The sequence below is a fragment of the Pagrus major genome, chromosome 14, assembly GCF_040436345.1.
Source record: "Pagrus major chromosome 14, Pma_NU_1.0".
NCBI classification, from domain to species: domain Eukaryota; kingdom Metazoa; phylum Chordata; class Actinopteri; order Spariformes; family Sparidae; genus Pagrus; species Pagrus major.
The window spans coordinates 5,063,539-5,087,855 of record NC_133228.1 but is presented as its reverse complement, the minus strand read 5'-3'; the positions used below and the strand labels follow the sequence as shown (position 1 = coordinate 5,087,855).

Here is a 24,317-nt window from a genome sequence, read left to right as displayed (position 1 = left end):
TGTGTGTGTGTGTACATGAGGGAGAAAAAACAGATGCAACGAGATGAGAAAATTGTTATATGAAACATCTTCACTTTTTATTTAAAAGAAGTTATTTTCTGTTTTTTTCCTCCAAGTTCAGAACACATTGAGAGTGAAGCCTGTGGATATCACTATATGGAAGCGTTTCTTATAATTTCCCTCTTCTCTTTCTCTGTCTCAGATTTATTTTCTTGGTCAGCATCAGTGCATGCAATTTGCTGTACGTGAACTGTTGCTAAATCTGCATCAACCCATTTCTTTAGAGATAGCTCTTAAACAAGTAAATAGGAGTCAGATGTGAATCAGTCAGACTCTGTACAGATGTAGGCATCAGACACTTGTTTATTCACCAGTGCTGCAACAGTCTGCAACCTCAGTCACCCAGCTGCTCACGATATCCACAGGTGAAGCAACACAGCAACACTGGTGCAGCCAAATATGTATTGTTTTTTTTTTAATTATCATTATTTTAGCCTTTTCATGGCTTTATTAGATAGGACAGCTTTGAGAGATCACAGGAAACGGGATGAGAAAGAGAGGGGATGAAAGGCAGCAAAGGGCCACGGAGGGGCGGATTTGAACCCTGGGCTGCTGTAGTGAGTATACAGCCTCTGTACATTGGGCACGCTCTACCAAGTGAGCCACTGGGTGCACAGGGGTTGTGTTTTAAAGGGGCAAATTGTCAGATATGGTCAGAAATAAAGTTTAAAATGTTCTAAAAACAGAGTGTGAAAGAACAACTGTGTTGATGTTATGCCAACAAAGTCTGTGTGCTGTGTTGCAGAGATTTCTGCTGATGTTAGCATGCTAATCAGCTAGCTGGGGCTCATCATGTCCTGTCATACCACTTTGTAATGCAAATGGTGACAGTCTGATAGTACGACCCCAGTAGTTTTAGCTGGGAGATAGCATGATATGCCAGAGGCAGGTTCTCTACGTTTCACAAGGTCTCTTGGCTTTTAGTGTTATAAATGAACAAAATAAACTCACAAAATGTCATAAAGGGAAAAGCTTTTATATATATTTTCCTTACCAAACAGAAAAATACAAGCATACACCTTGTGAATTAAAGTTTTTACTTAATTGCCTTTGAAAAATACACTTCATTCAAACTCCACATAATCGAAATGAAACTCACCTGAACAGTCTTGGATTGTATTTCAACGATCACCTCAGGTTTGGTTGAAACAAAACCTCAGTTCCCCAAGTAAAATGTGAAAATAATCTGGCTCTACAACCGTGTTTGGCTGTTGCTGAGGCCCAGTGTCTCCTAATCCCCGAAGTCATAATCCTGGTCAGAGTGGCTGTAAATCACCTCTGTACTGTATCCCTTGTCTTCAAACTTGCCTCCATTTGTATTTGAGGCTGAGGCTGTGTTCAGTTCCAGCTCTGTGTCTAGCCTTGTTCACACTCAGGCAGCTAAACCTGGTTGAGCTGAGCCCCTTTGAATACAGTCACTTCCCCTGTGATCCAAGGATTTAGTCCAAACAAACTCCAGGGCTACTGTCTCCATGGTTAACTGAGCCATGAGCTAATTAGCTAACGTAGCGAGCTACAGCCAAGTGTTGCTAACAAAGAGCTGCAGTTACCCTTGAATCTGGTGATATGCTGTCCTCTTTATTTTTAGTGAGTTCTTTGAATTCTGGCCGTATTTTAGAAATTACATCTTTAAATCTGATTACCTCCGCCAAGGACTTCATGGTTTCGCCTGTGTCCATTTGTTTGTTTGTTGTTTGGTTAGTTGGTTTGTTTGTCAGCAGGATTACACAAAAACTAATGAGTGGATTTCCACAAAACTCAGATGGAGGATGGGTCTCGGCCCAGAAGAGACCCCATTAACTTTTAGTGTGGATCCCAATAAAGGGACGGATCCTGGAATATTTTCTCACTTTCTTTAACATTGCATTGATGCGCCTTTTTTCAACATTTCTTGTTAATTTTCTCAGGAAATAGTGCATGGATCTTGATGAAAAACATCAGGTGTATTTAGGAGGTCGGTATGTATGAGTGAGTACAATTTGATGCAGATCCAAATAAAAAGCAGAGTAGCAGCGCAGAGCAGCAAAGAGCAGATTTATGTGTTTTTTATTTGATATTTGATTAGGCTTGATTGAATTAAAGGGGACTGTTTGGCCTTGATGGAGGTATGCACTCTACTGAGTGCCATCCGAGTTATTCATTGAGTATAGTCTACATACTGTTAAGTCTGTCATGAATGGTTAAGCAAATATGTTGCCACCATTGTATTACAAAAAACAAGATTCTGTTTAGTTACTGTTTATAGTCACTAGCATTTAGGTTATTTAAAGGCTGGTTTGCATGTTTTAGCATAAATTATGACTCCTCCTGATTATTTTGTTTGAGATTACAGTAATACTGTCCATGCAGCCTAATCCACACTGAACACTCGATCGCCTGCCACTTTTTGTCAAAGTGACATTGTCATCATGTACCATAATGAATACTTTTCCATGTCAGTGTGTCCAAGGACACTCTGAGAGTTCTTGGTGAAGTTCCCAACTTGTGACTTCATGTATATGAGAAGAGGCATAAGAGTGTCTACACCCTCCAATGGGCCTGGAGCAGTGAAATCCGCAACAACAAAACAGAGAAAAGAAAAAGAAAGCCCTGGATGTTGGAGTACTCTTGAACACATCAACTTGGAACTGGTTTCTGAACAGTCCCCACTGGATTTCAATGTGATAAAGTGGCTCTGCCAAAAACGTTAATGTACATACTGCAGGATACGGCTGTTTAGTTCAACATCAGCTAAATGCGGCGTCGATAGAAATCACGTTTTGAAACAGACAGGGGACAGATGGCGAGTGGCCAGTCGTTTAATTCATCAGAAGCCCACGTCACTCGTTCTGAAAGTTGCAGCTTAATCTTCAACCACTTTATCCTGGAGGCGACGTCGTCACACTGAACGTGGAAGTGGAGCAGACAGGATGAAAGAGACAGAAATGGAGTGTAGGAGGGAGAAAGAGAAGAGAGAGACCACCTACGAGGCCGCTTGATGATGTGCTGTATCTGTCTTTGTCACTGCTTCTGTGTGTGCATGTGTGTGTGTGTGTAACGCATTATGTTCAGTGAGGACATTGTGAAGTGTTAGGAGGTGCTGCTGTACTCAGATAAAATATGTGTTTTGGATGCGTTGCTCAGTAGGTGGTGTTTGTGTACGCCGTCTCATAATTGCTGGCTGTCTTTGTTTTGCGTCTGCTTGTATGATGGTGTGTGTGTGTGTGTGTGTGTGTGTGTGTGTGTGTGTGTGTGTGTGTGCGCGTGTGTGTGTGTGTGTGTATGATGAGACACAGCAGTGTGTGGGTGGTGAGCTAAATGAAACGAGTGAGTATTAAGTTTAAGCTGAGGTGAGAAGGCGGAGGCCTTGCTGCTTCTATTCCTCCATCATCCATCTCTACCTTGTTGCATGTCTCTCTTTTACTCACCTCTCTTTCATGTGACATATTACTTTCTTCTCTCACATCCAGTCTTCCCTCTTCGTCTCTGACTAGTATACATACACGCACACACACACACACACACACACACACACACACACACACACACACACACACACACACACACACACACACACACACACACACACACATGCTGTAAAGGAATTACAGCTGATCCGAGCTGAGTCTTTAGCTTGTCTGTCTTTTAACATCAGTGCTGTTGCTTTTGAAGCTTCCCTTTGAATTACTGCATTTCTGTTTAAGCATGCACAGATAAAGGCCAGCTAAAGCTGCACTGTTTGGCTATAATCTCACTATGTTCTATACGTAAAGAAGACATGCATAAGCTGCGGGGTGTATACACACAAACACACGCAGGCATGTGTGCTTGCAATAAACCCAGGCACAGACACAGAGTTTGGAATTAACAATTTATTCTTGTTTATCACTTGGTTCTTATTTTCTGGGTTCTGGCTGTCCTTCCACAACAAAGTCAGGCATGGCAAGAAACAACAACAGTTTCCAATTATCTAAACCACAAGTGCATCTCAAATAGTGTAAAACTCTATAATTGCCAGGAAAAAAATGTTTGTGTATGGTAGGTCAAAGGCAAACCAAGAAGTTGGTCTGTAAACTGTGATGGGTGTTCACAAAGACAGTTCAGCCAGTATTTTAACTTTGGCGGTCGTGAAGAGTAAACAAATACATTTACTCAAGTACAATTTAAAAGGTGCTATAGGCAAGAATTTTAGATCATTTTTGAATTGTTTAAATTAACATTGTTTCATGTAAAGTCGCTCCTTTTAAATTGTACTTAGGTAGAAAGGAATGTAAAGAAACATAACTTTTGATGTTACGTTAAGTCGCTATGTGTTGTGTTGCAAAGATATCTTCTGAAGTTAACATGCTAAACAACAAGCCCCGCCTGGCCATCTCGTAATACCATTCTGTACCTTAAAGCCTCATTCAGACAGAATCAGGTGTTTTGGCGATCAGCCACAGGGTTGTGCATCTGCATGGGTGTGTCATTTAATGGCCCAATTGTGTGATGTGAAGTTGTGAACTTTCCTGATCCAGAAGGTAGCGGTAATGCACCTAAAAGCAGTTTGCCAACTGCCATTAACCCATTTAATCCCAAATTCTGCCCAGACATGAAAATATCCCAATCATGTGTCATTGGTAACCCCTTGAAATAGTTTTGGTGGTTGGTCAAAATTGTGACCGGTGGGACAATGTGTTACAGTTATACAGTCACCAAAATTTGTATATATCCCAGCCCAGTTATTCACACACTTAAAACTCTGTTACTGGTGTTGCCACTAGAATGCTTTATCACATGCTAGTGAATATTTTAAATCTAGCACCCTTATACAACACTGATATGAATTCTGAAAGCAATGACAAAACAACACCCATTTAAAATGTTTTACATTATTGTGACATACATTGTAACTTTATTACTTTTGTGCAACATGTATTGGAACAGTGATATTGTAATTTTATTGTGACATTTGAACTTTAGTGCAATATTCACTCGTAACTGTATAGCAGCCATGTCATTCAAGGTCATTAAGGAGGTAGCTTACATTCAACTATATATATATGTGTGTGTGTGTGTATAAAATATATATATATATGTATATATACATCCCCGATTTTTCCCAACTGGCTACCAGTCAGCTATATACTTCAATTTCCAAAATCCACAACATGTTTTTACCTAACCAAATATTCTGCTATGTTCTGCTTCTGATAATGAACAAGAAATGGCTCTTACACTAAAATAGTGTTGTATTGTATAGTAGTATAAAAGTTTGTCCCGGTCAGATGAGTCCTGCAGTTTTTTCCTTCCTGTTAAATCATTAATTCCCTGGCCATATTACTATCACTTTTATGCAGAACTGTTGAAAAACAAAAAGCTGAGTGAGAAGCTTTGTCATATGTCTTCAACAGTAGCAGCCAGTCCAGATTTCCTTCCGTTGCAGAGTTTTGGGGCAAACCTTTGCAGAGACTGTGCCACTATCCACAAGAAGGTGAGAAGGTTGACGGTCCCTCCCCTAATGTCTCTATTAAAGAGATGGCTGTTTATGAATGCATTGTTGAGAGACCATGCGAAGATAGACCTCAACATCTTCTTGGACTTGATTAAGATATGGTATCTTGAAACCTGTAGATCACCTGTAGCTCCTTGGTCCATCCCTTGAGGGTTTATTGCATTTCTTCGCCATGTTTGTTGCCACTGTGACAATGTTCTTGTCTTTCCAATGGACGAGCAACTTCTCTCCTTGGGTCAGAACCTCAGAGGGTCACTGGGGTACCTTCACTGAATTCTTCTGTGGCTTGAATGGAACATTAAACAGAGGAGTTTTGCCTCATTGTTCCAGAGCCCTCATACCGTATATTTGTCATGGAGTGCAAGCAAAGTGAACGGATAATCATTGAAGAACTTGCAACCTTGATGCACCTGAGCTTGCTCTGCAAGACCAACAACAACACTAGAGGAGAGTGTGAGAACCAACATATGGCTCCATGTGATACATGTAACCACTGGATGAGGCCAGGCTCCTTAGCTTGTAACCAAAACAGATTGGTTTACTGTTTATGATGTGCTGACATCCATGTTGGCCATGGTATGGGATCATGCACTCATCCACGGCCATTCCTGAAATGGCATGACTTTGTCTTGTCTGACTGTTGTTGACACATTTCAATATTAGACACCTTAAAGATGATGTGTACCAAAGATCTTTGTCTTACCTTTAACCTTTATTAACCTTTTTTGTCTGAGCCATGATGCAGCAATCCCATTCTGATGGTGCAATCAGAAATGACAATTAGCCTGCATAAAAAAAAAATTAAAAAAATTCAAAGCAGCTGAAAAACATTCTCTATGTCCACTCAATAACGTTACCTCACACACAACTGTGTCAGTGAAACTGAGCGTTAGGCGTGATTTGATACCGTCATTTGATGAAATTGTGACTCTTTATTATCCATTTAAATACAAATGCAAAAAAGGCTCTTTTTGCCAGAAAAATTAAATGAAAGTTGTAATAAACTGGACTTTCCCCTTAATTTAATTTTAGCACAACGTTTTGGCTTCCGTTTCTTATACTGTATGCATGCATTCACTCATACTGACACACACATACTGGTATTAATTTAAGCATTTTGGATTTTGGCAGGAAAAATTTGGCCCCTGTTTTCTGCAAGTGCACACACACTCAATGACGTTCTAGACACACACACACTTTGATACTAAGTTATTTGGCAAGACATTTTGGCTACTAGTTTTTGGTATCGAAGCACACACACATACACACACTTAGGAATTAACTTTGTCTTGGCAGGGAGGACATTTATGGCTTTTTTGTTTCGGCATGCACGCAGACACACATATATCAGGTCGCGCACACACACACATGCACACACAATGGGCAGTAATCCCCCTGAACATGCCAGAGCTTTGGGCAGAACAGGGATTTTCCTCTTCAAAGAGCAGACCACCCATCGCAGTGTCGGAACAATGGTGGCCGAACTCCGGAAGATTTCCTGTGGCGGGGGGAGTCCACACATACAGATACTGTAGCCAGTGTTATGTATAGACACACAAACAACCATGTGCATTCACACATCAAGATACACGAGATAGATTATGGCTATGTACAGACCCCTAGGACCATGTGCATACCTGCAGGGTGCATGTGGCTCTTCTACACACATTTACACTCACACAAGCCACCTTGTGGAGCTCATGGGAGGATGGAGATTTTTGTGGTTACATACAGAAAGCAGATCTGGGATGTGAATGACTGGAGGGGGGCAGGCGCTTGACAAAAGAGCAAAGACACTGAGAGAGAGAAGGAACTGAACCAGAACCAGAGAGGACTAAAGGGATGAAGGGACAGAAGGAACAACCGAAGTCCAGATGTTTCCACTCCTGAACACAGCCTCGCTTTCAGCCTGCGCTGTCCTATGTTTTCCATAAGTCTCTGCTCTCCCTCTTGTTCACTTTGTTTTTTTTCTTCTTTTTTTCTTATGTTTTTTGGATGCGGCAGAAAACGTGGATGTCTGCCCTGCGCCCAGATGATTCCCTCACAGACAAATTAAAACTATTTGTTGCTCAAAAGCAGTCTTTTGAATTGAAAGACAAAAGATGGTGGGGCAACAAAGAGTGGCCCGCGTATCCCAAATGTTTAGATGCCCCCCCCCCCCAGCACACTCCACACTTCCATCCACATCCGCTCCCCTTTTCTTCTCTCTCTTTTGTCACAGAAGCAGCACAATCATTCTCATTCGTTGCAGAAATTGTCTTGTTGTGATTGATTTGTTCTTTGTGGACATGCACAATAAGGGACTGTATTGTTGACTTTCTTATTTTTTCGGTATTACTACTTTAATATTAACAGCAGCTTGGGATGAGAATTCCAACAATAAACAGTTACACACACTGGCTGCTTTTAGTCAGATTCAACTATATAGAGTTCAGCTAGTTGGTATTCTCGTATTGTCATTTAGCAGCTTTTTTTCTTGGGGAAACTTTTGAAAAATTCATCCATGAAATTGAAATTTAATTTTGCTAAGTAAGAGTGCACGTGTGTGTGTGTGTGTGCGTGCGTGCGTGTGTGTCTGTAAGTGTGTGTGTGTGTGTCTGTAGGTGTGTGTGTGTGTGTGTGCGCGTGTGTGTCTGTAGGTGTGTGTGTATGTGTGTGTGTGTAGGAGGATGGTGGGGTATTTGTGCCCAGCTGGTGGAGTTTTATATTTCTCCCTGTGATTTATTTCTCTCAGTTCACAGTGTGCCGTCAAACTTCATTGGTGAAAAACTGCTCATGGTGCAGAATTTCTGAGGGGGCACAGATAGTGTTTATTTGTTGAAAATTTATGAGCGCCTTGTTATGTCGCTGTCTTTGCCTTGTTGCCTCGCTGTCTTTCTTTCTTCAGGCTCTCATGCACAGACGTGCAGTTTATCTGTTTCTGTTACGTATTTTTAATGTTTGCATTTTAGGTGTTCAGGTGATGATCTCATCCAAAGCAGCTTTCATTCTTCCCCAGCTTGTCTGTCTTTGAACTGTAGTGACTTTGGAAGATTCTCTTTGAATCAACACATTTTTTATGTCTTTTTGCAGATGAAGGTAGAAAAGGTTGTGCTGTTGGACCACATATCTACTACAAAAGGAGTATTGTAGACACACGTTAAGTTTTACAGCTCAAAGACTAAAGGTAGCTTTTTCTTGACCTTACTTCATTCATTTTTAATATACCCTCTGAGGTGAGTCCAGTTTTCATCTATCACTTCACACTCAGGCTGCTCCAGTCCTTAAAGACTGAAACAACAAGCTAAACAAGTCTCCAGGTAGATGCTGCTACTTGGCTCTGTTCCTGGCAAGCTCTTTCTCCAGAAGCTATCACAGTCGTCATTAAGGCTGCAGAGAAAATATGTATTGTATGATCTATTTGTAGCAGTTTGTGAGGCAGTATGAGATGCAATAGATTTGTGCTATTTGCAAATGCAACATATTTTAACAATGGAGCAAAGGAGCAGAGGTCAACTCATTGTTTTCTTTTTCTTTTCTTTTTTATTTCAATGTTAATATATAAATTCATATTTAAAAACATAAACAATATACTTTTCCTATAAATACACGACATAACCAATAGTGGCATGATATCACAATGTAACTAGATGAGCTAAAATCTATGCCTAAACTAAACTGAATTAATGAGCATATTAATAATCATGCAGGTGATTCATTTAATTTGTTGACCAAATATCAAATGTGTGTGAAGGGGGGTGGGGCAGAATATGCAGTGTGCCGAGTATAATTTTTTCCATTTAATCTGTCCCTGGGGACACCATTCCCCTTGTTAACAAAACAACCGGAATGCATCACGCTTGTTTTTCTTTTTATTCATTTTTTATATGTTTTGGAGGAAGGCTTTGTTTGAGGGGCGATGTCAAGCAACAAAAGGCCACATTCGGGGCTCGGACATTGGGCTGCTGTGGCGAGGACACATGGGACGGACGCTCTTCCAATTGAGCTACTGGGGCACATCGCCCCCACCTTGTTAATCTGTACCCTTTCAATCCCACCTGAGTCACTAATTGGTGGATGGCAATCTGGGTCAGCCATCATATGTGGACACAAAGTTATAACCAATAAATTATTTAGAATTATTACATTTTGATTCTATTTTAACCAGTGCAGCCTATTCGACATGGAAACTCACAGACCAATAGCATTTGTTGTAAATCATCTCACGTGGTGCCTCTTAGCCAATCAAATCTGTGTATTGCAAAAAGCATTGGAATTTAACAGTTGGAAAAAAATTGACAGTGAAAAAGAGGTTTTAATCAAGAATGGACAGACTCTCACATGTTCATTCTTCCCCGAGGCTTATTGAAATATTAGACAAAGCAAGGAGCATCTTTTGAGCAAACATAAGCATTTAAATTGAGGGCACAGAAAATAAAATCTGAATCATAATGAATCCAACTCAATTGCTGAAATTACCAGTCCAGTGTGTTAGGAGCTGCACAAAAGCTGAACATTGGTTAAGGATTTTTCAAGTAGGGTTAACGGCCAATAAACTACACTGTGGGTCCAAATGTTATGTTAACATGACGATTTCTTTGTTACCTCACCTATGACATTTCTCAATAGTTGTGAGAAATTTAGAGAGAGGTAAACAGGATTCAAGTTATATTCTGAGCTTTGTGGGGGTCTCTAAAATAACTAACCCTAAACCTAACTAACGTTAGGGCAGAGATAGCCGAACAGCTCTGTCCTGAGAGAGAGAGAGAGAGAGAGAGAGAGAGAGAGAGAGAGAGAGAGAGAGAGACTGAGGCTGTTCATGTTTGGTCTTACCATCCATCCTAAGTGAATCGATCATAAGCGGACAGCTTTAAGCCCGTCAATTCAGACCTGGCATTAAATGCATCCCGACATGCGTCTTGAGTGACCAGTTGAGATTGGATCTCACTTCCCTGCTCTGTAGGCAAATATAAACCTACATTACTAGGAAAAACGGTTACAACATTTTTTACACAAAGAAAGAAACATCTTCATGTATAACATTTGCCAAATGAAAAAGTAGGCCCAAATAGTTAAGAATGTCTTGTAAACAAAGTCTATAGTTTCTCCTAATGCAACAAGTCTCAAAATTGAGGTTTTTTTAAGGAAGTCTGGTGACTTTCTCCACTTCCTTTTCTCTCCAAAGAAGTAGCCTATATTAGTTACTGTTTACTGGATTTGTAAAATTTCAGGTTTGCTGTCAATATGTTATTGGAGTAAGTGGTGAAATTTGAAACAGTGTGTTTAGCTGCTGGGAGGTAAAACAAACTTCAGACATGGAAGCAGACAAGATGTACTTTAAACACATGAACTGCAACAAACTGCGACAAACTGACACTTAACTTAACGTATTGTATTTAATGCTGAATTTAGAATAAGGCACCAATGATTTAAAATTTACTATAACCGTTTCACGAAGTTTGTCAAGTTTCTCCTAATGATGCAACAACTCTTAAAAACATGCAATTTGTAAGGGAGTCTAGGATATTGCCGTGTCTAGTGACTTCACTTTATTACCTGGTTCATGTCCATGAATTTCCTACACACACGCACACGCACGCACGCACACACACACACACACACACACACACACACACACACACACACACACACACACACACACACAGCAGCCCACTTCTTGCAACAATGGTCAAGTAGATCACAACAACAGTTATCTCATTTAAATAAGAAATGGTATGACAGCACACACCCCAGAGAGAAGAGAGAGACACATATAGAGAATATGGTACGTAGTTCCTTGTTTCTTTTAACCTATTTATATCATTAATGTAAATAATACTAATGACATTGAAAAATGCATTATTTGTGCTTAAAATAACGGTTGTTGGTAATGTATTAGTGACACCCACAGATGTAGGATTTTACTACTTCCAATGGAGCTCAAACCCTACCTTATGGGAGCTCAGCTCCCATTGACTCCCACGTTACTCGAACCCTGGAGATAAATATTGGACAATGCAGTCTTTCAGCTGTGAAATACATTGATGGTACCACATTAGACACCCAGATGATATACAGGGATTGAAAATAATTTTTGGAGCTGTAAGAAGACGGCTCCATTATCTTCAAGACTTTGCGTGAGATCGGAATAATGATTGCATTTTATTTTGGAGTGAAATATTCCTTCAACCTTGGATGACTGAGTGAACACTACTTCAGATGCCAAAGTCCCACGAAAAGGAATCTAAAACATCTTTTGATTGTGCGGTGGCGTGTGTACGTGTGCCTTTGTGGAGGTGCAGCCCCTCATTTACGGGGCTTTTTTGGTGTGTGCTTGACAGCTAAACACAAGCCCTTCTGCCAAACAAATAGGAGCTGTGTTGGGGAGAGGGGCGGCCCCGGCCCAAACTGCAGAGCTGGGCACTCTTTGACAGCTGCTTTCATCTTGTTATTATTCCTCCTTCACACTCAAGGATTTTTGGGCTTCCTAAAGTATTTCTCTCGCTCTGTCCTTCCTCTCCCTCCTTCTATCCCCCCACTCTTTCTCTCTTTCTGTCACTGGGCTGTGATTGGCTGTTATGACAGAGCCGTCGCCGGGCTGTCAGCCTCTTCTAAAGCTCAGTTTAATTACTCCTTTTCACCAACATGACACGTTCATGCACAGATGCATGCAAACTCGCACACACGAGGGAAAGTCACAAACACACATGCAGACACACAAACCGATGTGCCCAGCTGCACGTCGCGCCGTCCTGGCAGTAATGAAAAAAGCCTTGGTGATTGAACTCTCCGTCAGCCACTCTACCTGACAAAGCAGACCCCCAGATGTTCCTCAGCAAAGCTTTGAAAACATCATGTAGATTTGAGAGGGGCCGGCCGCCGCTGGGTTTGATGGGCGCGGATCGATCACGCGCCCTGCTGTGCCGGGCTCTGAATAGCCAATTAAAGCCATTGAGACGGAGACGAAAATGGGGGTGATGTGAAGGAGTGGGTGTTTGATTAAAGGAGTATGATGAGAGGGAGAGAAGGAGGAAAGATGCAGCAGCGGTTGCCATAGTCGGTAAATGTTTAATATTCTGCGTCATAAACTTCACAATGATCATTCTTTCTGCTTTCCCTCCTCATCATTCCTCCAGATAAAGATTCCCTGACGGATACGTTCAGCTATGCTTCCATAAACAGAAGACAGCAGTGCACTGGGTTGAGACCTTGACTGATGAAGGGAAGCTAAGACAGATGTACAGATTTGCTAGAAATGGAGGGGAAAACAATGAGAAAGCCTTGTGGCGTGTGAATGCCAAGCTGTCTGGAATGGGTTTCATGTCGTCCTCAATTTTCCTTCTTCTTCTTGTCCCTCCCCACTCCGTCTGCCACCCCTCTTTCTTTCATTTCCTTTTTCTCACCCCCTCCACTACATCTCCTATCTCTTCGTCTCCCCTAAGCATGTCCTTATGTCTCCCTCAATTTTCTATTTCCTCCTGGACGCGGCCTTCATCTTCCATCCTTGTCTCTTCTCTTGCCTATACTACCTCCACCTCCGTTCTCCTAATTTACACCACTCCTCTTGTCTCTTCCTCTATACCTTCTCTATCCATGTCATTTATCTTTCTGCCACCCCATTTTCTTGCTTTGTTACTCTTTATCTGTCTTTCTTCATTGAATTTTGCCTCCTCTCCTCTTTCCCCCTTACCTTTCCTTCCTATCTCTTCTCAACTTCTCACTTCCCCCTCTCATCCTGTGCCAGGTACCCTGCCCTATGACATCAAGATAGTGATTGCCGGAAACCACGAGTTGACCTTTGACCAGGAGTTTATGGCTGACCTGATCAAGCAGGACTTCTACTACTTTCCATCTGCCTCAAAACTAAAGCCAGAGAATTATGAGAACGTCCAATCGCTGCTCACCAACTGCATCTACCTGCAGGACTCTGAGGTCACAGTGAGGGGCTTCAGGATCTATGGCTCCCCCTGGTGAGTAACCCCTACCTCTGCACCGTACACAAGAACGAACGCGTAGTTCAGGTATTGAAAAACTACTTAGCTGAGGTTTCATTTTCATGTGATATTTATTGTCACCAGCTCCTGTAAAATTAACATGTTCTCGTGATCAGTTTACACAATATTTTGACCTTATGTTTCAATTTAGCACCAAGTGCAGCAACTTCTAAGAGTTTGAATAACATCATTAAAGAAGTATGTTGTAATTATAGAAAGCTCGGAAACATTTATTATTTTTTCTTGATAGTTTCCAATGTTGGCTTACCCTGCTACTAAAGACTTGACATTTCTGTCTGGAGTTCAGGTTTGCTGTTGCTTAGAAAAAGGGATTTCTTTTCTTTTTTTCCTGTGCAGAGGACATTTAGTACAGGTGACAACAACCAACTCCCAAAAAATGCTTTACACTTCAACACATACCGATTGTCTCCTGTAGCACTGCACCATTTGATCTGAATCATTTAACGCCTATTGCACACACACCGGTGATATGCCACACTGACAGATGTGCTTTAACATAGGGAAATATGAAAATGGATCATTCTGATTCGTAGTCACATACATAGAGGATCCAAGTTGGTGTGTATGCATTCAGACATTGCATTTATTGTGAGAAAATGTAGCAAAACATGTGAGCTCTTTCAGTCAGTCAACTTGTGTCTGTCCCATACATATACATATAGTCAAGGTCAGAAAGCTGTTATCGTCACTCCCCACTCCCAGCTGTACTATGCTTGGTGCTTCCTTTTGGGTAGTGATGAGGTCATTATTACAGTAGTAATCTATTATTGGCTTGCTGAACTAACATCAAAATAAAAAGTAATCTTTTTAACACATGTTCATCTTATTCTTCCATACCACATGTCCAGATATGTTGGGGAGGGTTAAGCACCTTAACAGTGGAACAGGGTTTCATTGTGTCAGAAGGTTTTCAGTTTTTCAGTTTTGTGTTTATATTTGGCATATTTGTAAATTAATTTCTGTTCAGTCAAATACCACCTTGGCAAATTTGAAGCTTGTCAGTATTCCACCATAGAAAAACTATACACATTAGGGAATGAGGAGGAGGAGTGGGGGTTGACAACTAATTTTCGCCCTTGGCGTCGTAGCAGGTTCTGGCCATGACTCGGTGCTAAAGTTAAAATGTTGGTATCGTGACAACACTCTCCTACTGTTCTCTTTTCAGCTTCATCTGTGCATCATTGAATCGTTGAAATGAATCATTTATCAGCTTCTTTATTTAGCTTTGACTTGCATCGCTTTCTATTTCTCTACCTCAACTCCTTGTGAACTTGCTGCTTCTTTTCTGAATGTGTGTGTGCACGCGTGTGTGTGTGTGTGTGTGTGTGTGTGTGTGTATGTGTGTGTGTGTGTGTGTGTGTGTGTGTGTGTATTTTAGTGACACTCATTCCCGAGGGCAGTGTTTGAGTTTGTATGTGTGTATGTGTGTGTGTGCCCCCAGTGCTGGGTAATTGGTTTGCTGTGATAGTAGGGTCCCATGAGTTTATTGCTCAGGCCACTGCAGAGCGCTGCCTGAGGTAGACTGAGAGGAAGATGAAGATGGAAAAGAAGAATGGAACGAAGAAGTGAGGGAGGGGAAAAGTAAGAGAACACATGGAGGGCAGGAGACAAAGGAGATATGTCGGAAAGAAGGAAGAGGTGGTGATGGATGGAGAGAGCGGACAGAGAAAGCGAGGGATGGAGATTAGGGAAGAGATGATTTTTATTCATTTTCACCGGCTGGCCCTGGCTGGTGTAATGGGCACATGAGGTGATGACTGTGTGTGTGTGTGTGTGTGTGTGTGCGTGTGCCTGCGTGTGTGTAAGGATATCTCTGTCTGAATGTGTGAGTGTATGTGTCCACTGTGGGTTTGTGAGCACCGGTGTGTGCTCTCACTTGCCTTGGACTGCTTGCTTGCACACGTGTGTTTGTTTGTGAGCCTCGGGGTGTGTTCCTGCAGCACAGAGGGGCTCCAGCTGGAGGCTCCGTGTCCGCCCCCCCCCCCTCCCTGCACTGTCTGCTCCCCTCTTCCCTCCTTCCTTTCACCTCCTGTCTATCCTTCTCTGCTTCCTTCCATTCATCCATCTTTCCTAACCTTCTCCCTCCATGCTCTCAATCTATCCCTCCCCTCCTCTTGCAACCATCTTCTTTACCACCAACTGCTTTATACTGCCTTTCCCTCCTCCATCTACCCTCTTCCCTAAACTCCCCCCCTCCCTCTGTATCTTCATCTGTGCACTCGTGTCCACCCCTGCCCCTCACTTCCCCGATCATTTGATGGGCTCTGCATTTAGATGGACACACACACAGCAGCCACCTCCTCCACATGCTCCACTCTCTGGCAGAAGTAGTGGGACGGTGCCTGTTCCAGTCCCTCGGTCGTCATGGCGATGCCAGGCTGGCGCTGCTTCATGGCCTGTGGATTACCACCCCCACCCCACCACAACCACTATAACAATCACCTCCACCACCCTGAGGTGCTACCCGGCTGTCTGACTGTCTGACCGCCTGATTATCTGAGTACTTAACAGTCTGTCTGTGTGTCTGGAGTCTGACCCTAACAGGGAATTTATTCAATACAGACACAATAATACTCATGTATCAAACCTTGTCACTTTAAAGCAAGCTGTCCTGTTTTGATAAACAAAAATATATTATTTACAAGACCTTAACCCCAGTAAACAGATGGAAACATAAAAAAGCCAGTCGAGTAATTGTATTAATTGCAATTGTTAATTGATCTTGTTCCTTTCAAATGTTATTGAATCTATTTAGCTTTTACCATTTGCAAAAAAACGTATAAATCACTACCTGACATCTGACATACTGGCATGACAACTTATTTTTCACAAGTAACATGCTCAAACTAGAACAGCACTTAGAGAGAGTAGAGTGCATACCTCCATCAAGATCCAACAGTCCCCTGTAATTCAGTCAAGCCTAATCCAATATCAAAGTTGATAGCCCTGTATCACTCTCAATTCTAAACCACCAGTTTGATATTGGATCAGGCTTGATTGAATTAAATGGGGCTGTTGGGCCTTGGTGAAGGTATGTGCTCTACTGAGGGCCATTCAAGTTCCTAATGACTTTGGTGATTTTCCTGAGTTTAAGTCTAGTGCTACCATGAGACTGTAGTCGAAGACAGAGGTGGCAGATATGAGGGCAGAAGGCTAGACCTCGAGGAGACTTGAGAAGATGGCTGAAAATTGCATATGATGGAAAAACAGACAACTGAGCACCTCAGAGTGAAACAGCGATGAGTGAGACCATAAGACTCAATAACAAAACTAATAACATTCCCATCACCTTTAGCTCTGTATTGTAATTAGTGCTGATTAACAAATGTGAACATGCCAACAAGCTCAACTAGAATGGTGGACAATGTAAACATTATACCTGCTAAATATCAGCATGTTATTGTAATTGTGAGACCACATGCAGCCTCACAGAGCCACTAGCATAGCTGTAGACCATACACAGTGTTGTAACAGATGTTACAAAGACAGACACCAGCTAGCAGAGGGCACATTAACAGGAAAGCATGTTTCATTTTATATGTTATGGAATTAACAGTAATTAACTACACCTGAATTTACCCTAAGGAAACTTGGCAACATTAATTTATTTAAATAGTTGTTACTGAATGGTTACAGTAATCAAATTAATAACAGGAAGTTTTTTTTTTTTTTTTTACCAGAATAAAGAATCTGTCATTTTCATGTTTATCTCCACTAGTTTTCACTTTCTTGTAACCAAATCTTGGCTCTGTGTAGTATTAATGTAGTTCTATCACATACAGAAGTTACTTGGTCCTCCATAAAAAATGGCTTGCCACAGATTTAGTTAAATGTAGCTTCAGAGCTGAAAAATCCACTTTTTGGGTAATTTTGACTGTAGATTATTTTAACATTATATACAAATAATAATACTAATAATATATGATGTTATTTGCTTGAAACGTTAGTATGTGAAAGTGTTGATATTCATTGGATATATAAAAAAAATCAAAGATTTTATATTACTCTCTCTCTCTCTCTCTCTATATATATATATATATATATATATATATATATATATATATATATATACATATATATATATATATATATATACAATGAATATCAACACATACAAAAGTTTCAAGGAAATAAAAATAATCCTTCCTGTGAAATTCTACAGTCAAAATAACCCAAAGAGTTTTCTGCTCCAAAGCTATATTTAACAAGATCTGTAGCACTCATTTTTTTTTATTCAGGACCAGGTAACTTCTAGATGTGATAGAACTACATTAATACTACACAGAACCAAATTTTGGTTCTGTGTAGTACTAATGTAGTTAATACTACACAGAAGGTTGAAAGTATAAGTGAAAACTAACAACAGGACAATTTTCAACCCAATCAACATGATTTGTTCTTAAGAAAATCCATGACATGAACTGGGAGTGAGACTGAGTTGGCATGGAATGACCCACTGGCTAGAAGTGAGTATGCTGTTGCCATAACCCTAATGTTTTCTAAATTGCTCATAAAAAAAGAGTAATTTATATATTTTTCATTAGTCCAACATGACCTGGAACTGGATTCAAAATGGAACATTGCCATTTGAACCCAGCTGTATGTATGAGTGTGGATGGAAAAAAATAAGGAGAAATGAAAGATTGGTCGCGGTGAAGAATCAAGAAAGAATAGGGAAGGAGATAAAAGAGATAAAAAATTTAAAAAACGGGAAAGCAATGAAACAGAGCGATGCAAGAGGATAGAGAGAAAGGAGGGATAGATAAGAAGTGAGGGAAGGTGGAGGTAGAGGAGCAAAGGATGATGGGAGGAGTCTATCTTTCTATCTTTCCTCTCCTTTCCTATTCCTTGTGTTCTTATTGGCTCTCACTTTCTTCCTTTCTGTCTGTCGCCTCCTCTCATTCTCCGTCCTGTTGTCTGCCACTGTCCTCAACTTCCGGTCTCTTCTTCCTCCTCCATCCCTCTATCCATCTGGCTTCACGAGCCATTTACTTGTTCCCTCTGTTGTCCCTCATTCCTACTTTATCCTCTTCTTTTTCTCTCCTCCACAGAGAAAGTGTGATGCTGTGTGCTTCTCAGCGGGCTCCTTTAGTCCATCCCACGCCTGGATCGCTCTCACACACATTTGCTAACTCACACACGCAGACACACAAATACACCACATATCCCCCTCCAAACCCCTTACCACCCCAACCTTAATTAGATCCTGCTTGCTCCATTCTCCCCAAGCACTCCAAATTTGTCACTGCATGAATCGGCGGAGCAGAGGGATGGCATGGGGGCGCTGCTCCGCTCCCTCCTCCTGACGTTAATGTGGGTTTACAAGTCGTTTGTCACAGACGTATGGCACAGCCACTCTGTCTGAGATTAGGACTGTACGATGAATATTAACCACAGAGAGAACCATGTTGGAGAGCAGAAAAAGAGGGAACAGAATTATTAAAGGTGGACAGTGGATTAATGTGTGTGTATGATGTGTATGGCTGAAGAGTAAATGTGACAAGTGGGAGTTGATACATTGATTTGTTCGTCAACATTTGACAATGAAGAGCCATCCAGCCCAACTGCTTCCTCACTTTCTGGCTGAGTGAGGCAGCACCAGGGGTTTTCATTAGCCGCCATATGCTGGCTCTTTCGCGGTATCACATGTAGTTACCCGGGAGATGAAAATATCAATGTCCGCTGGCCAATAAAGAAATTCTTATCAGCATACTGGATAATCTAATATTGTGTGACTTATAAGATATCGCCAAGACAACTTAAATATAAACTTGTATTATGCAAAAGTTGGTTTTGCCTCTGCAGTTTAGACATGGCACAAGTGTCTCATCCCAGTGCTCTCAGGGTCCCTGCAAGCGATTTCTGCTGGGGAAAAAAATGGACATGGGGTTTAAAAGCCGGATACTTCAGAGACAGCGCTGAGCTTTGGCTTGACAGCAATTAATATGAGTCCAAATGTCGAAGGCGAAGCAGACTTTCCAGTGCCAAAAAAACAAGTCGCAACAAGTACTGCAGCCAAGGCCTGCAGAACCACAGAAATGCATTAAGCTCCTGCTCTTCAACAAATGGAAGATACAACAAAAGCTGAAAAACTAAAGCTGTTTCGAACAAGAATGGAAGAAGAAGTTCAGCTGGGTGGCTGATCACACCGAGAAATGTCACTAGAAACATGTCACCAGCAAAATCTTTAATGGCGCGCCTTTGTTGCTCTCTGCGTTGTGTTTTTGGACTTCACCAAGTCACCAATTTGCATCACTCGTCAATGTCACACTTGGCCCGGGCAAATTGCACATGCAGTTCCGTTCCACAGGTGTGGCATGCTCACCGTCAGGGCAAGAAAAGGTGGACAGAATAGACTAAATTATTTTCTCCCTTTAGTGAGACTGCAGGTAGGACAAATCATAGCGGATCGTAGCATTTGTGTGTTATGTTTTTTATTGGTGTTGAAATGTAGGATATAAATGTCTATTTAAAACACATTAAAACTATATGACTGGAATTCTGTAACATTAACAGCCAAACTGTCCATCAAAAGAAATTCTAGCATCGACTCTGACATGCACATGGCCGAGCATTTTATTTTTCTGCCTATAGTCTTCAGTTTGGTTCCTTTGGTCCAGACCAGGGGTAAAAAGGATTCATTGCACTGGTGAGGTTCAAAATCATACAGACTGACAGGTAACTCACTGATTGGACAGTTTTAATGTTGTCATCCTGTATCATCAGCACAATATCAGTACCCACAAAAGGGTCAATTCTGGTGACTAACAGCAGGTGAAAGGTTAATGGTCCTAATGTGTCTATTTGTGTTCTCTAGTGTCACAAAGAACAAAGTGATTATGATCATTGTGACTATTGTTAGACTGCAAATCAACCGCATGTTATAAATGACTTACAGTCGGAAAAAATGTGAGATCATCATGTCACACTTTTCAATGGACTGAATGAACTGCAGTGAACAGAGTACAACACACAAGCCTTTATGTCAATTGCATAGTAATGTCAACACTTTTTCATTTCTGCTGTTATGATAAAATTATGTTGGTTTAATGAGCATTAAGCTGAATGAGCTCACCTATTATTACTATTATTTGAATTTATTTATTTTTTTTAGGATTTTGAGGCTATAGGCTACACTAAATTGTACGATTTTTGCCTTTGCTCAACTATACATGCTACTTTATAGAAGTACAGCACACCAGCAAGTCTGATGCAAAATTAGTGCTGGTGAAGACAAATAAAAGCTGCCGTACTCTTATCTCCACTGTATACACGTAATTTAGAAAGAAAACATTAATTAAGTGTATGGGTGTGCAGAAGCTTTGATTTATTTGCTAAACAAATACAGTCCAGCAAGTCAGAATGTTCTCCAAAAATAACAATAAACAACAGGAGCTAAGCTAAGCAACGCATGAGAAATGTTTTGTGGCTATATTTAGGCTGCCATTTTTATAGGATGTCAACTTCCTCCACCAAAGAAAACGTCTTACATTTACTCTCCTAGTGAGCCATTAAGACTTATTTTCCTTGCACCATGAAGAAATAATGATGCCAGTGGTGTTAGCGATTTCCAGTTGTTCCCATTGTTTCAGTTAATTTAGAAAGTAAAGTGCAACAGCATCGTCTGCTGCAGATTTGTCCACTTGTTAAATTATAGGACCCAGTCTGGAGGACTGTAAATCACAAGTTCAGATGGATATTTTTTGCACAAATGTGATATGCAGACAAGAGCATTCCAGCATTTGAGGACCATTTTATAAGCATAGAATTAAAAGGTATTATCTGTCCTTCATTTATTTATTAGAATTGAGCTCCATCTTTGTATTACTGGACTGAATAATGCTTTAAAAAAATAAACTTTTGAAATTAAAAATTCACACAGAAAGTACATAATAGTTTCACCAGCTGGTATCACAGATCTTGGATGCTCAGTATCTCAGAACTACTCTCTACTCATAATTTAGCAACTAAGATGCTCGGCAGCAGAAACCAGTCTGGCAACCTCGGCAGATTACATCTGAGTCATTATTAATAATGAGCTGTATGGCCGGGACACGCAGCTTTGCACATTTATGGATCAGCTCCTCTATGAGCACAAACACAGCCATGGCTATGCGCTTCTCACTGCGTGCAATTTTTTAATCAGCAGCCAATTAAGAAGAAACTCATGTCTAAAAGGAAGAGGAGTGAAAACATCTTCTTCTCTAACACAAGTGATTCTTTTTTCTTTTAATATACCGCATGTATCACATTAAAATTGAAGGCACTGCTGTACAAGATCCAGTCACACTTGACACATTTGTTCATCTCTAAGATGGTGAAAAATGTATTTACATTCATGCACAGATTAACCTGCCATTAACCTCGACTGCACATGGAATATTTATTATTTCCCTAGACAATAAATAACTGATTTTCAATCAACAGAAAATTAAAAACAGCAATAATTTGATAAACAAGGAATCACTAAGGTCATTTTCAGGCACAAATATTAAAGTTGTTGGTTCCGGCATCAAAAATGTCAATATTTGCTGTGTTTTCTAGACAGTAAACTTGATGTCTTTGGCATTTTTCACTATTTTCTGACAATTTATACTAAACAATCAATTTTCATCTTATTTTTGTAGCATTACAGTATATGATAGAATAATACTCTCGAAAAAATTGAAGCGATTTGATAAAACATAACTTAACAACCCATAAGCACAATTTTAACTAAAATACTTGTAGTTCCAATGAAGTCAAAATCAATGTTCAAGTGCTTTTGTTCGTATGTCTTGCTCTATATCTCACCCATACACTAATATCAGATCCCAAAATGGCGAGAAGTCATTTTGTAGGTAACCTTAATGGTATTTTCGAGATATTGTGTCCAATACGTGCTCTCTTAATTTTTATGACACTGCCATGGATGTATAAAACCAAGGGATGCTGCCAGAGCAGCAGAGTGTTTAAGGGGCCTTGCCTCACAGATCATTGTACAAAAACACAACTTCATAACTTTATTCACTAATTTGGGTGAAACTGGATCATGTTTTATAGAGAAAATATTTTCTGGTTTTCCCTCTGCTGTCCTTAACACGTCCAGACCTCCGGATGTAGCCTTGGTCAAGTATTCCCTGTCATCAAACTTGTCTGAGGCTGAGGCTTGAGACCCGTTGGGTCCTGGGCCTTGGTTGTTTAGACTGAAATCAGCCCTGTTTATAGGAGTGTGTTGCTTCATGTACCGGTGCAACATAAATTATGATACAGGAAGTTCAGTTTGAGTTTGAAGGCTTGTCAGACACCAGACACCATAAAGACAGTGGTTTATTACACTCAAGGTTTTCACACCTCTGAAACAACATGTCCTCATTTCTAAACCACTGAATAGGTCGATAGCCACTGACTCAACAAAACATTCCCAAAACAACGTGACTGTTGCAGCAAACCAGTTTCAAGTGCAGGCTACTGGACCTTTGTCATACACTTGCAGCTGTTAGTTATGCTGAAGCAAGGAAACTACTTGGTTAGTTTTAGGAAAACATTATGGTTTGGGTTAAAATCCCTATGTTACTTATATAACTTCAGTTACATATGTAGCTATGTTGTCTAACTATCGTTATGTAATGTACGTGACACAACTTTACTGCGTTGGTAAGATAAAAGACATCATTGTTGACACGGACAGCGGTCTCCTGAATGTGTCCTGTCTGTTAACCCAACCATCCATCTGTAGCTTCCTTCCTAAACGGACTTTTGACTCTGAAGAGGATGGCCTGCTCTGAAGTGTCTTTGCAGTGGCAATGACTTGATGTTGTCTTTCGTGCTGGATCGTTCTTGCATTCCGGCTGCTTTGCTGGACTAGGCTCATTCAGATTTATGATGTGGCTGTGTTTTTTTTCACACAGTGCTCAAATCGTTCTTAGTCTGAGTTGGAGTACATGTATTTGTGGCAGCATGACGTTGTATGTAGGATTGAGACAAAACGAAATACAGTTTGTGTGATGATGGAAATGAAGGAACAATGGAGCTCTATGGCACAGAGGAATATATTACAGTCTTTAATACACAATACTTGTCAGCAGAAACCATTGTTGGTTTCTGTCTTTTCTTGGGAAAAACACAGAACAACACAAACGTTATGGTTTAAAAATTTAGCCTATTTTCCAGGTGACAGCAGCCATGTAAAACCTTGACAAGAGACTATTTAGCTCGAGGGTCTCTGACAGATGCTTCAAATAATTGAATTTTAGGGGGCAGCCCTAATAACTTTGAAACTAATATGGTTAGAGACTTGATTCCAAATCCTAAGGGGATGTTTTGGAGGGTCGAGATGTAAGGGAGAAATGCTCATTGGTTGAGAGTTGTTTTCAAGTACTTTCTATATTTTTGCTGTTGAACTCAGCAGGAAGGTTGAGTCAGAGACAGAAGAGGCAGCAAGAGAGGACAGGCAGGGGGCAGATGAGGAGAGGGATGGAAAAATGTGTGTTGGTACTAATGGGTTAAATCTCTTTAAATGTTTATGATGATGATGATCTCTGAAGAATGTAAGACAGGCAGGAGAGATGGACGGCGTGTTCACAGACACAGACAAACAGACAGGGATGAGAGAGACAAAGTAGTCTGTTTGTTGATGGGGGATTTGCACGGAGCGACAGGGGAGAGAAAGCGAAAGACCCTTTTTTCTTCTTTAAATGAAAACGGCAGAAATGTATCGCTCCCCACTGCTCCGCATGGAATAATTAAGGACGGAGATGCAAAAGACTCCTTAATTAGATTTTTTAATTATTGAGGATTCACTTCTCCTT

The 24,317-nt window shown here is 40.8% G+C and overlaps 1 protein-coding gene across 1 annotated transcript in view; it reads left to right on the top strand.

Moving 5' to 3' along the window:
• mpped1 (metallophosphoesterase domain containing 1) overlaps positions 1 to 24,317 on the top strand; it is a 95,314-nt gene that overhangs the window by 18,293 nt on the left and 52,704 nt on the right. Inside the window, exon 3 of the mRNA XM_073481010.1 lies at positions 13,257 to 13,482. Within this exon, the coding sequence (XP_073337111.1) occupies positions 13,257 to 13,482 (226 nt within the window). The remainder of the gene's footprint in view (positions 1 to 13,256; positions 13,483 to 24,317) is intronic.